The sequence below is a fragment of the Channa argus genome, chromosome 6 (assembly GCF_033026475.1).
Source record: "Channa argus isolate prfri chromosome 6, Channa argus male v1.0, whole genome shotgun sequence".
Taxonomy (NCBI): domain Eukaryota; kingdom Metazoa; phylum Chordata; class Actinopteri; order Anabantiformes; family Channidae; genus Channa; species Channa argus.
In genome coordinates this window covers 29,045,355-29,058,533 of record NC_090202.1, presented here as the reverse complement: position 1 = coordinate 29,058,533, position 13,179 = coordinate 29,045,355, and the positions used below count along the sequence as shown (strand labels likewise).

The window sequence follows — 13,179 nt, the reverse complement described above, 5'->3', positions numbered from 1 at the left end:
GTTAAAGGACAAATCCTGGTCAAAAATAACTCCAAGGTTCCTTGCAGTACTACTGGAGGCCAGACTTATGCCATCTAGAGTAACAATATGGTTGGACAACATATCACTGAGATTTTTGGGCCCAAATACAATGACTTCAGTTTTGTCTGAGTTTACAAGGTAAAAAATTGTGGGGCATCCAGGCTTTCATGTCTTCTAGGCATGCTTGAAACTTTATTAAGTGATTATCTGATTATTTTCATCTAAAGATCTAATCCTCCACTTTAATCTATCACTTTCTTTGATCGTATCTTTTTCCTGAACAGCAAAAACATTAAAGATGGTCAGTGTGCACATGTTGTGTTCCCGAAACAATTACTACCAAGGTGTGTTTTAATAATGACGTCAGTCTGCTGTTGTGGGAGTCCACTGACAGTGGATTAAAAGAAGCAGAAACAAAGGTTGAGGTCAGTCAGGAGGGACTGTCACAGGCTGCTTGTAGTTTCATATCTAACCTGTTGGTTGACCTTTATACAGTTTGAGATTGTTCAGGTTAGGTGGTGCCATAGCTGTAACTATGTTACTGTAAATACAGGTTGATTCATTTGCTGCACTCTGTGATACATGGTACAATTTAGACTAGTTAAACTTTTACAAACTTATAACTTATAATAAAATTTTGATTACACTCATTTTTAAATTCTTTTTTTAAGCAAATGAAGCATCATGATAAACTCTACACATGTTTCGTATTTTGTACTCTCAGCCTACTTCGACACTGGGGTTTTAAAATACTTATATTTGATGATTATTATGTTTCTTTATATTTTCATAGTTTGTTCCAATCTTCTGCTTATTGTTGTTATATGTACGAACAGAAGTCTACATGAACCTATGTACATTTTTCTGTGCAGCCTGTTTTTAAATGAACTCTTTGGTAGTACAGCGTTGTTTCCATTCCTTCTAGTTCAGATTCTTTCTGATAGTCACACAGTTTCTGCTCCATTCTGTTTTCTGCAGGTTTTCTGTATGTACTCATATGGAAGTGTGGAATTTACTAATTTAGCCATCATGTCTTATGACAGATACCTTGCTATCTGTTATCCTCTGCAGTATAACACACACATGACATCTACTAAGGTTACGTTGCTTATTGCTGTTATCTGGTTGCCTCCTTTTGTTGCAGTTTTTGTCACAATATGTTTGACTGCCTCTTTACAGCTGTGTGGGAACATCATAAATAAAGTGTATTGTGACAACTACTACATCATAAAACTGGCATGTTCTGATACTAGTGTAAATAACATCTATGAACTCATTGCTGCTTCTCTTACAGTCTATGCTCCAGTTTCTTTAATCCTTTACACTTATATGAGGATTCTTCAAGTGTGTTTTTCTGGTTCTAAACAGACCAGACAGAAAGCTGTCAGCACCTGCACACCTCACCTCACTTCTCTGCTCAACTTCTCTTTTGGCGTTTTCTTTGAAATCTTGCAAAGCAGATTTAATATGAGCAATGTACCAAACATGCTGCAAATAATACTGCCATTGTACTATCTTACATGCCAGCCGCTCTTAAACCCTGTAATGTATGGTCTGAATATGTCCAAAATCCGAATTATATGTAAAGGTCTGATTTTAGATTCTGTTGGAAAGTGTAGGTCTGTTCAGATGGACTAATCTAAATTTCTTCATTTATCCCATTGTATTAGGAGAATAATATTACTCCTAATAATATTAGGAAAAATTTATATGCAAATTTTACAAATTTTCATTTTTAGTCTTTACATTCCTCTATTCAGGCGCCAGAACATCAATCTTAAAAAGAATAGGTGTATTGAACCTGATTTTGTTACTAGCTGATTTCTAGCTAGCAGTTCATGGAAAAGCAGAACTCACCTCACAATTACAACCCTATAATAATTACAGTAATTACAATTATTGACAAAGAGAATTGCAAATACTAAATACTGAATTTAATGAAGAACATGAATTTCCACTTATTACAACCAAAATTAACTAATAGAAATCTCAGTAACCTTTGCATGCGTCCAGTCAGTACTGACAAGATTGATTTCATTACTCTAAATTCTCTTTATGGTATTAGGGGGTTTGTTACATTTTGTGATGGTCTTAAATAAAGGCTGGTTGTTTAAGACATAATAATTATGCATTTGTGGCTTTTTGTCACTTCATCCATTATCTGAAACTTCTTATCCTGTTCCGGGTCACCGGGGGTCTGGAGCCTATACTAGCTGCCATTGGCCAATGACAGGTCTCAAGTCTATTTAGGGGCCACGTAATCTACTAATGTTTAATTTTTAATTTCACACATTTTACATGAAACAAATCCTCAACAGATTTTCAGGCAAAACATTTTAAAGTAATTAGAACTTTACAGATTATACAATCAAGAGACCATATTATGCTTAACTTGGGACTTATTTACTTACGACCCTTGATAAAATATTTTTGTATGGTTTTACATTTAAAATTTTTCTTTTATAATTTTAAGTGTTCATTTATGTCATACTGGCTTTTTAGCAACAGCTCAATTGTACAGCGGATATGATACTTTTATATCAGCTGATAAATGACTGATGATGACTTCAGGAAAGTGGCAGTAGTAGTGCTTGTCAAGCATGTCATGCTTTTGAGTTCCACAAAAAGAAAACATTAAATATTATTTATTTTACACAGCCCCAAAGATCACTGGGCCAGTGCTATGTCAAATGTTATGTTATATCTGCCTTTTATTTCATCCTGATCTTACACACTGGTCATTAAAAATAATGTGAGGTTCAACAGAATATTTCTATTTATATACCTTGTATGTCGATTAAACATTGGTAAACTACATGTAAGCTATAAGTTATGTTTATAATTTGCCGTTGCCATTCGACCAGGATTCTTCACCTGTTGTTTTATTGACTTGCTGCATTGTGCCGTTGTTGCAACCTGGCTTCACTGTCATGAAAAAAGACAAGCAGAAAAACAAGCAGAAAATATCATAAAATAACAGTTTCAGTTCAATCAATAATGAGTGTGTGCACAGATGAGTGAAATATACCATAAAATAAACATGGTCTGTGGGGAAAAGAGAGCTCTCTAGTCTGAGGAAGGTCAGAGAAATATAGGTAGTAAGAAACTGGGCCCAGGTGTCTCAACCAGCTTAATTAGTTCCAACTCCAGCTATCTGCAAGTCGAGTATAAAATAAACAACAAGCCAGAGGGCCATCACATCCCCCTCCTCAAGAACAGGGTCCCAAAGGGAATCCCAACATCAGAATTTAACATTTAACTCACATTTAACACTGTTTAACACAAATAAAAACAACGTACTTTAACCCAGTTATATACATTATATGCATTGCTATATACATTATGGAAACTGGAAAACACAATAGCTCGTCCATGGTTTAACATTCACTGTACATGTTCACACCTCAACAATAATTTTAAGAGGCGAAGAAGACGCAAGAGGTATATTAAGGAGTTAGGTTATCCCTGGTCATACCTGAGAAACAATGCATCTGTCAACCCTTCACATAAAAAAATATCAAGATAGTAGGACTGTAGATAGAATGACCATCTGCCCAACATCTGGTTAGGACACTGCTAAGAGTTCAAATAGTCAGTTGATTAAGGATTAGTGTACACGATTACATGAACACTGCTTCAGAACAACATACACCTCAAAAGCCTCAAAAGCCATTATTTAGGCCAGTGCCTCTATTTCAATCACTGAATAATTCAACTGGTGCGAGTTCCATTTTTTTGAAAAGGGTCAGGGTTTAACAGGTTTATCTATGCCAAGGACATCTGGCTGCATGAAGACAGCTCCAGCCCCCACCTTGATGGCAGCAATGTGCAGTTTAAATGGTCAGTCCAAACACAGAACGTACAGGACAAGAGCACAACATATAAGTGTTTTGTTGAAAAGCTTTTTGACAGACAGGGGAACAAACAACTTTTCCTAAGCAAATCATCAAGTGGTTTCACAACAGTATAATTTCTACAAAAACTCATTGAGGCAAAGAAAATGCATTAGTTCTCTCTTAGTGGGTGGAACTGGAAACTGTTCTACAGCATGAACTTTTGCACAGACTGACAAGGTGTACTTTTCCCTGTCCCACTACTTGGCTGAGATAGGTCACAGTCTCTCTCGCAAAGTTCTTGGATGCATTTCAGGTGAGTTTCCCAAGTATCAGAGAAAACAGCCAGATTACCTAATACACTGCGCAGCCCTACATATCACCTATTTTGCAATTTATAAGCCACCGAAATATTGCAGGAGCATTTCAGAATCCGAAACACCTAATGGTGTAAGAATAAAGAGGACTAATGAAAGTAGCAATTTTACATGTGCACTGGGAAAGGAGAACCTGCCTATATCCTTCTAAATATTACCTCATCTAAACTAACAACCTGTCTGCTAGAGCCTATTCCAACTAGACTGCTCAAGGACGCTTTACCCTTAATAGACATGTTTGTATTAGACTTCATCAACCTATCTTTAGAAACAGGCTATGTACCACAGGCCTATAAGGTAGCTGTAATTAAACCACTACTTAAAAATCTTGTCTTGACCCAGGTGTTTTAGCGAATTACAGACCAATATCTAATCTCCCCTTTATTTCTAAAATCCTTGAAAAAGAAGTTGCAAAACAATTATGCGACCACCTGTACAGGAATAATTTGTATGAAGACTTTCAGTCAGGATTTAGAGTTTATCATAGTACAGAAACAGCACTGGTAAAAGTCACCAACGATCTTCTCATGGCCTCAGATAATGGACTCATCTCTATACTTGTTTTAGATCTTAGTGCTGCATTTGATACCATTGATCATAACATTTTATTATAGAGACTAGAACATGAAATTGGGATTAAAGGAACTGCACTAGGTTGGTTTAAATCTTATCTATCTGACAGATTTCAATTTGTTCATGTTAATGATGAATCCTCAATGCACACAAAGGTTAGCTATGGAGTTCCACAAGGCTCTGTGTTAGGACCAATACTTTTTACTTTATATATGTCTCCTTTAGGCAACATGATTAGAAAACACTACATACATTTCCATTGCTATGTTGATGATACCCAGCTATATCTATCTATGGAACCAGATGAAGTAAAAAACATTTAATCAAGCTTCAAGCCTACAAGACATAAAGGCTTGGATGTCCCATAATTTCCTACTTCTAAACTCAGACAAAACTGAAGTCATAGTATTTGGGCCTAAAAATCTCAGAAATATGATGTCCAACCATATTGTTACTCTAGATGGAATAAGTCTGGGCTCCAGTACTACTGCAAGGAATTATTTTTGACCAGAAGGATTGCAGAAGGATACACCCTCTCTATTTGTAAGGGCTTTTCACTCATCCCAACTGGCCAAGGAAGATGGCCATCCTCACTGAGCCTGGTTCTGATGGAGATTTCTTCTATTAAAGGAGTTTTCCTCTCCACTGTTGCCTAGGGCTTGTTCAAGGAGACTTTGTTGGGTTTTCTCTACATATTTGTATAATCTTGACTTTGTTATGTAAATTGACTTGAGATGACTTTGTTGTGAATTGATGCTTAAATCCTTAACCAGTTTATCTGACTTTGGGACCAACAAGCATGGTAAAGCCCAACTAAAGAGTGGTTCAGCAATACCATTTTCTAACATATTTCACTTTCCTTTTTTATTAACCACACCATAGAACCAACATCAATGTTGTGTTCTATTAGATAATTACGGCCAGGTGTCTTACTAATCAAAGAAGGGAAGCTCCAAATTAGCCTAACTAATTCCATACAGCGAGACTGGCTATTGTGCTAGCAAATCATCCAGGTTATGCAGAACGTCTGAGTTTGTTAAAAGACCTTGGAAGATCCTCTTCCAATTCCGACCGACTAAAAGAAAGTTCTGGCAAGGGTCAAATTCCTTTAGAGTAATTTGGGACTGCAATCTCCTCTACATCTCTAAGACATGCCTTGACCCAGCAGTGCCAGACAATTGATAACCACTGTGTGCCTTTGTGTGCAACCACAAATCAGTGGCCACTCTTCAGGATGCTCTTGATGATGAAGAAAGGGACATGTTCTGGTGCAGCCCCAATGACACTGTTTTATTTACAGAAGCAGTTGTTGGATTTATCAGGAAACTAACAGACAATATGGCTCATAAAACAGTCATCAGAACGTTTCCCAATCAGAAGCTGTGGGTGGACAGAACCATCTGAGATGCTCTCAAATCCCACACTGCAACTACCAGCAACATGGACGAATGCAAGGCTGCATCATATGATGTAATCAGAGCAGTGAAAGCGCCAGAGCGGTACTATAGGAGGAAACTAGAGTCCCAGTTGCAGCAGAGTGACTGTAGGATCCTATGGTAGGAACTGAGACCAATAATGGACTATAACTTCCCCCAAGATGACGATCATTCCTGGTGGACGAGCTGAACACTTCTATGCTAAGTTCAAGGCTGCTGCCAACAACGCTAACGGTAGTGTGCATGCGGACAATGCCAGAACAGTAATCACATTTACCATTATGGAGCACAGTGTAAGAAAAGCCTTTAGGTGAGTGAACACACAGTGAGATTCTCAGAGCCTGTGATAACCAGCTAGCACCGGTGTTCACTGAGATATTGAACCTCTCCCACTCACAGTCCTACTTCCTCTAAATCCCTGGCCTTCCTTAGAAATGAGAGGCATTTTTTGTTTGTTTCGTAATCTTGTTTCTCTTATATCATGTTTCACTCATCCATGTAGTCATTCATCACTGATTGGACTGATAAATAAAACTAAACAAGCAGAAAATAACTTTATCATATTTTTGCATAATAAATTCCTTATTTGGGCCTTCACCTTATGTACTCCTCTCTTTTGTCATGGCTGCTGAGCCAAGTCCTGACAAATGCTGTTAGAGCATATTTTCTCGGGAACACATCGCTGGTTAAGGGTTTTGTCACCAGCTTCTGGTTGCTTTTGCTCACTGTCGGGCTTTAGTGCTTCATTTCCCATCTGCACAAAGACTGCTGGACGATCCTGGAAGGTCCTTTTAAAAAAAAAAAGTGTCCCAAAAACTGTTGTAAAATCATATTAATTATATTTTGGGGATTTTTAAACTATTTAAAAGGCCATTATGTTTGATTTTTTTTTCAATTAAAAAAGTGAGAAGCTAAAATAATTTCCATAAAATTAATTTGAAGGAGTACCTGATTATTATTAGGCCCTTAGATGGGTCAGTGATTGACAGCAAAATTGATGCACCATTGATGCAGTGTCAGATTTTAAATAAAATGCCACCTTCCCAAAAACTGTGGTAAAAATATATTACATTTTTTCAACTTTAAATATCTAATTTTTAAAACCACTAGAGCCTTAAATGTCCTCTGGCAAATTTAAGCTATATTCATTCAACCCAGCCAAAATGGCTTGATAATATATAACTGAATGGCACAAAATGTTCGTAGGATCTCTTAAGGGTTAGAGTCATGGTTTTTGGGGTAACAAGTTTCTGTGATTTTTGCATTCTTGGTGATACTTAAAATACAGATTTTTTTATAATAATTTCAAAAAAAATTGTTTGTGGTTGACAAATGATAACCATTTATTTCCCCAAATACAGTCTAATCAGTCCAATTATCTACTTGTCAGAACAAAACAGACTCTTACAGATTTTACAAATTTTAGACATTTTCAGTCCATAAAGTAGCGGATTGAAAAGCGGCTGGCAAGTTAGAAAATACAGCGATAAAAAGATTCTTAACATAATGGGCACCATGCTCATATTAAACCTGTTTTGTAATATTTCAAAACAAACCCCAAAAGAAAAGTTAATAAGAGAAGCGAGGTGAGGTGTGCAGGTACTGACAGCTTTCTGTCTGGTCTGTTTGGAACCAGAAAAACACACCTTAAAGATTCTCATGTAAGTGTAAAGAATTACAATTAAAGGACCAAAGACAGTTAGAAAAGTTACAATAAGTCCATAAATGTTATTTATGCTGGTATCGGAGCAGGCCAACTTCACAATTGAGTAGTTGTCACAGTAGACTTTGTTTATGATGTTCCCACACAGGTGTAAGGAGAAACTCAAGGATGTTAATCCAACAACCATAAGAAAACAAGGTAACCATGTCACAACTATAAGAAAGGCAATCGTGTTAAAAGTCATTTGTGCTTTATACTGTAGAGGATAACAGATAGCAACATATCTGTCAAATGAAATAATGGCTAAGTTAAAAAACTCCACACTACCATAGGAATACACACAAAAAATCTGCAGGAAGCAAAAATTATTGGAAACAGAGTGAATGTCTGAGAGGATCTGAACCAGCAGGAAAGGAAACAGTGCTGTACTTCCATACAGTTCATTTACAAACAGGCTGCACAGAAACATGTACATAGGTTCATGTAAACTTCGGTTCATACAGATAACCACAATGAGCAGAAGGTTGGAACAAACTATTAGAACATACAAGAATAGAACAAGGATGAAAAATAAATATTTGAACACCCGGGTGTCAAAATAGGCAGCAAGAGTAAAATAAGAAAACTGTGTAGAGTTTATCATGATTTTCTTTTGGTTCATTAAGCTAATTTCTCAGAACTGTGGAAGCTAGAATTTCAGTCATTGTTAGTTGCTGCATTAATCACACAAACACTATTCAGGTACTCACATGAACAAAGAAACCACCGATGACAGATTTAGGGTGTTTTACTCAAATGTGATTTTAAACCTTCATTTAACCACAAACAGGAGCTGAAACCCTGCATGTCCACCCTTTATACTTTGTGAGATGGGAGACGCCCACAGCAGCAGTGTGGGAGCCCACTGGTTTCCGAATGATGAAACCTAAGTGCCCAGACTGACACACTGTGATTTACTAAAACATTGGAACAAACTGTTCCTTAAGACTAGTCAAACAGAGCTGCATTAAAAACTGAACAATCAAACCCATTTTAACTGATGTGAGACTCTGTTTCTTACACTGAAAGTTTTCTGGGCACATCCAACAGGTAGGAAATGCTCAGGCATCTCATTTGAACTAGGAATACTTACGTATCTCCTAGAAGATTTGTAGTTACCAACAATATGTCAAGGTTTGGAAAGTAGATCATGTGGTCAGTTGAAATCTTTGCCCCATCCCTCCACCTTAACACAAGAGCCAGAAATACTGTTGATGCCACCCCAGTACATTTGGTTCAACCATAACCAAGATGGTGAGATATCGAAACTCTCCCTTGGGTGTCACTTGAAAGTCCTTCCCAGATCAAAAGGACCATTTCACCATTTTCTATTAGCGAAGAACTGACTCACACTTGGCTATAAACTACCTATAAAGTGTTCTGAATATGACATGAACAGGAAGCCAGTGAAGGAAGGCTGCAATAGGTTTACTATGGTTAAATATTCTGGATTTAATTTAAAATTCTGATCAACATTTCAGTTTTATCTGAATTTAGGAGCAGTAAATTGTTTGAAATCCACTTTCACAATCCAGAGTCAGGACTCCAGTTTAGTAATCTGAGAATGTTCATCTGCCTTTACACAGTTATGCAGATGATACTCAGCTGTAGAACAAGAACTGAGCCCTGAGGAACTTCTCATTTATCAGAAAATACTGATATATCATAATAAAAACTGTTCTTTCTGATAAGTAGGATTTTTGCCAGGCAAGGGCCAATCGGTGACCCCAAATGTCTTCAAGACAATCTAAGAATTTAGTAAAGTACTGTGTCAAAATCCTCATTGATGTCCAATAAGAGAAGCACAGAGGTGAAATCTAAACCCACACTAAGCATTTATCACTTTCTGTAAGGCAACCTTTATTTATTCAGCACTTGACATCAATCGGGGTTTGACCTAAGCATGTTACAAAAACTGTTAAAAATAGAACAAAAACAATTATATATTAAAAAAAAGTATCAAATGCCTGCTTGAACAAGGGAGTCTTAAGTTTGGATTTAAAAGTATGGAGCTCAGATATAACACAAATATCGGAAGCTGAAAAGTTCCACATCTTAGCGGCAATAACAGCAAAGGCCCTGTCTATCATGGTTTGAATTAAGATGGACCCCAGTGAAGAAACAGCAAGTGGGAGTCGACTAATAAACAGGTTTATTAAGGTAAAACTCAAAAGGGGTCAACAAAAGATCGCTCCTAAAAGGACAACATGAAATAGCACAGCAGGTCATTACACTGAACAAAACCGTGAAACAAACTATAAAACCCAAAATGAACACTAATTTCCCTAGTCATATTTTCCTAAATAGATACAGACCAAAATTGAAGCCTAGGGGGATGGACTGAAGATAAAAAAGGCAAATGGACCAAACACTGACTAAAGACAACAATACCATAAACCTAAGTGAACACACAAAAAATAACTAGGGAACCCAAAAGAAAAGCACATCAAACCTCAGAACAAGATGCAGGTAACAGAAATCCACATGAAACAAGTCATGAGTCCAAAAACTAAAAACCAAAATCTAAGTCAAGGAGAATACATCAAAGCAAAGTCCTATCAGAAAAGTGTTCAACTTTCACGAGATGCAAGTGCGAGAAAGAGCAGAAAGGAAGTTTTTTTTTAAAATATAGATTTAAATGCATAGGAAGATGCGGAAGAGTTGTGTTTTCAGCAGTTATTTGAATACTGGGAGAGAATCAGCTGAGCGTGCAGAGTTTGGTAGCTCATTCCAGCATCGTGTAAAAATTCAATCACAAACTCTGAATAAGGGACTGGAGGACGGTACACGATAACAAATAATAGTGGTTTTTGAGTTTTCCAGTTTAGGTTCCTGTTAGTCTGTTTGGTTTCTTCACCTTTATCGTTTGTCCTGATCTGTTTCACCTGTTCCCTAGTCCTTTACCCAGCTCTACCCACTATTCCCTGCTAGGACACTCCCCTCCCTGCTCTGCCTGTTCCCCGTTTCTGGACTCTGTCAAGTTTATACTGTGGTTTAGTTATCGCTTTGTTACATTGTAGCCTCCACCTGTCTGTTTGTATCCTGCTCCCTGTATTAGTTACTCTTGTGTATTTTCCCTCTGCTTTACATTTAGTTATAGTATTATTTATCCTTGTCTGTCTGTTCCTGTTTAGTCCTGTTCATTTATTCCTTTACCAATGTGTTATATTAGTTACGTTTTTCTCTGGTTCCTGGGTTCACCCTACATTGGTTCTGTCTAGTCCGTTTCCTGTCTTGCACATGTGCACCCTGTTGGTTTAGTTGCTGTTTTGTCTGACGTTCCCCTTGTTTGTATATCGTTTATTTCCCTGCTCCCCGGCACTGTCCCAACCTAAGTTGTCCTCCCCTTTTGGGTGTTTGTTACTTTAGGATTTATGTAGTTTTGTTAGCATTTGTTCTCTTAGTCTGTGTGTAAGTTCTTTACCCTCCTTGTGGAGTGATTTTTAGTTCTCTCCTCCAAATTGCTCATAATTAATATCCCTTTTCTTCATACCTCCTTGCCATCTCCTTACTTGGGTCCTTCCACTTAAGTTACTCAACCGTAACCGTCAAAGGTATAAGAGTAAAGCTCTCACTGACAGTTCATGCTGACACTGTCATGATCTGTCCCACTTCCTATTCTGGACTTTTGCTTTGTAGCCCTTTTCTCCACTTCTTGTCCCTGTTCATTTCGTTCAGCTTCACTAGTCATCACCACTCCTAATCGTTTACACCTGTTCCCCTCACTATTTAAGTCCAGCTTTGCCCACAGTTCCTGCCAGATTGTCTGCAGTCTCAGTGAGACTTTCCAGCCCTTATCAAATTCAGCATTGGGATCTATGATACAGACCAAGCTTAAGCAGCACGGTGGCAGAGTGGTTAGCACTCTTGCCTCACAGCAAGAAGGTCCCCGGACCGGACAAGGCCTTTCTGTGTGGAGTTTACATGTTCTCCCCGTGTTTGTGTAGGTTTCCTCCGGGTGCTCTGGTTTCTCCTACCACTAAATAGCATGATAAGGAATTTTGTTGTACACCTTATATGTATAATGGCTAAGTACTTTACTTTACCTTTATCATATCGACCTAACTCTGCCTGTCCCTCTGGTTTCATGAGTAACTGCTTCCTATAGACTCTCTGTTGCCGACCTAATGAATGAGGATAAGGATAAGGATTATGAGTACTGTTATCTGCCCATGAGAAATCAAGATTATCAAGCCCTTATAACCAAATGATTATAAGGAGAAGATGTATCACGTCATGTCTATGCTTTAATTGTGCCATGTTCACGTTTTCACCAAACCATGTGATTATCTGCCTACTCTATACGGTGCTCAGACGAGTGTCCATGTGTTCAAGTATTCCATGATTACCTCTATCAAGGACTTCACAAAGGAATCCAGAGCTAGAGACTAGCACTAGCACGCTCTGTCACTAAAGGGATTTTGGAGTTTTTGATATGGTTCAGTAAAACGGATTTAGAGTTCTTTTCACTATCAGGGATTGGAGATTCACCACGGGGATGTTCCATACACTCATTGCCAGGCCTGCCTCTGTGGTATGGATCTAGACCACTACATCCTTCCCCATGTACTTTCCTCCATCTACTTTTTCTACTAGTTACTCATCCTCGCTGCATCGAAGGATCTACCTACACTAGCAGGGCCATACTCCGCTCTTCTCCATACAACCCCCGCCTCACCTCCAGACTCCGTTCGTCTCTCCACTCAAACTAGAGTTCAGCACCACCTAGCGAGTCGTGGGACTTACTACATCTCCATCCTGTTTTGACAACTACTATATTTTATAATAAACTTTATTTAAACTGAGCAGTTGTGTCAAGTGCCTTATTGGACCAACCCTAAAACTAGTTATATTACAGACACATCTTTCTATTAGCTTTTAGCTTTTGTTATTTCATACTACTTTCTTGTTTCATCACTGGTACAGACATTGCAAATTGTCTCAAACTCTCTAATAGAGACACTCTCTCTTTAAAAGTGGAACATTTGACAGAAGCCATAGCCTACTGACTAGTGGACATGGCTTTGCTAACATAATGATCCTGCCTGGATCAGAAACTTCAGTCTTTGCCTCAGACTTCCAAAGTTGTGTTTTGGTGATGTTACGAGCAGCTGTAAAGTCCCAGTTAGTCCAGACTCCCTGGTTGCACATAACCACTGATCTTTTTCTCTGCACAAATCTCAGTCTGGATCATCTGATGTTGTTTCTCTCCCTTGGACTTTATAATAGAGAAGTCA

At 38.0% G+C, this 13,179-nt stretch overlaps 2 protein-coding genes across 2 annotated transcripts; one reads left to right on the top strand and one right to left on the bottom strand.

Annotated features, from left to right (window-relative positions):
- The first annotated feature begins 687 nt into the window (after positions 1–687).
- Positions 688–1,659, top strand: LOC137129303 (olfactory receptor 11A1-like). The gene has a single exon (XM_067508282.1). It carries the CDS (start codon positions 706–708, stop codon positions 1,657–1,659), a length of 954 nt encoding a protein of 317 aa, XP_067364383.1. The 5' UTR covers positions 688–705.
- A 5,960-nt stretch (positions 1,660–7,619) lies between these two features.
- Positions 7,620–8,546, bottom strand: LOC137129301 (olfactory receptor 6E1-like). The gene has a single exon (XM_067508281.1). The coding sequence runs from the start codon at positions 8,544–8,546 to the stop codon at positions 7,620–7,622; it is 927 nt and encodes a 308-aa protein (XP_067364382.1).
- Positions 8,547–13,179: the final 4,633 nt, after the last annotated feature.

Coding starts and splice junctions, on each gene's coding strand:
- LOC137129303 (XM_067508282.1), top strand. CDS start 706: ATGATAAACTCTACACATGTTTCGTATTTTGTACTCTCAGCCTACTTC.
- LOC137129301 (XM_067508281.1), bottom strand. CDS start 8,546: ATGATAAACTCTACACAGTTTTCTTATTTTACTCTTGCTGCCTATTTT.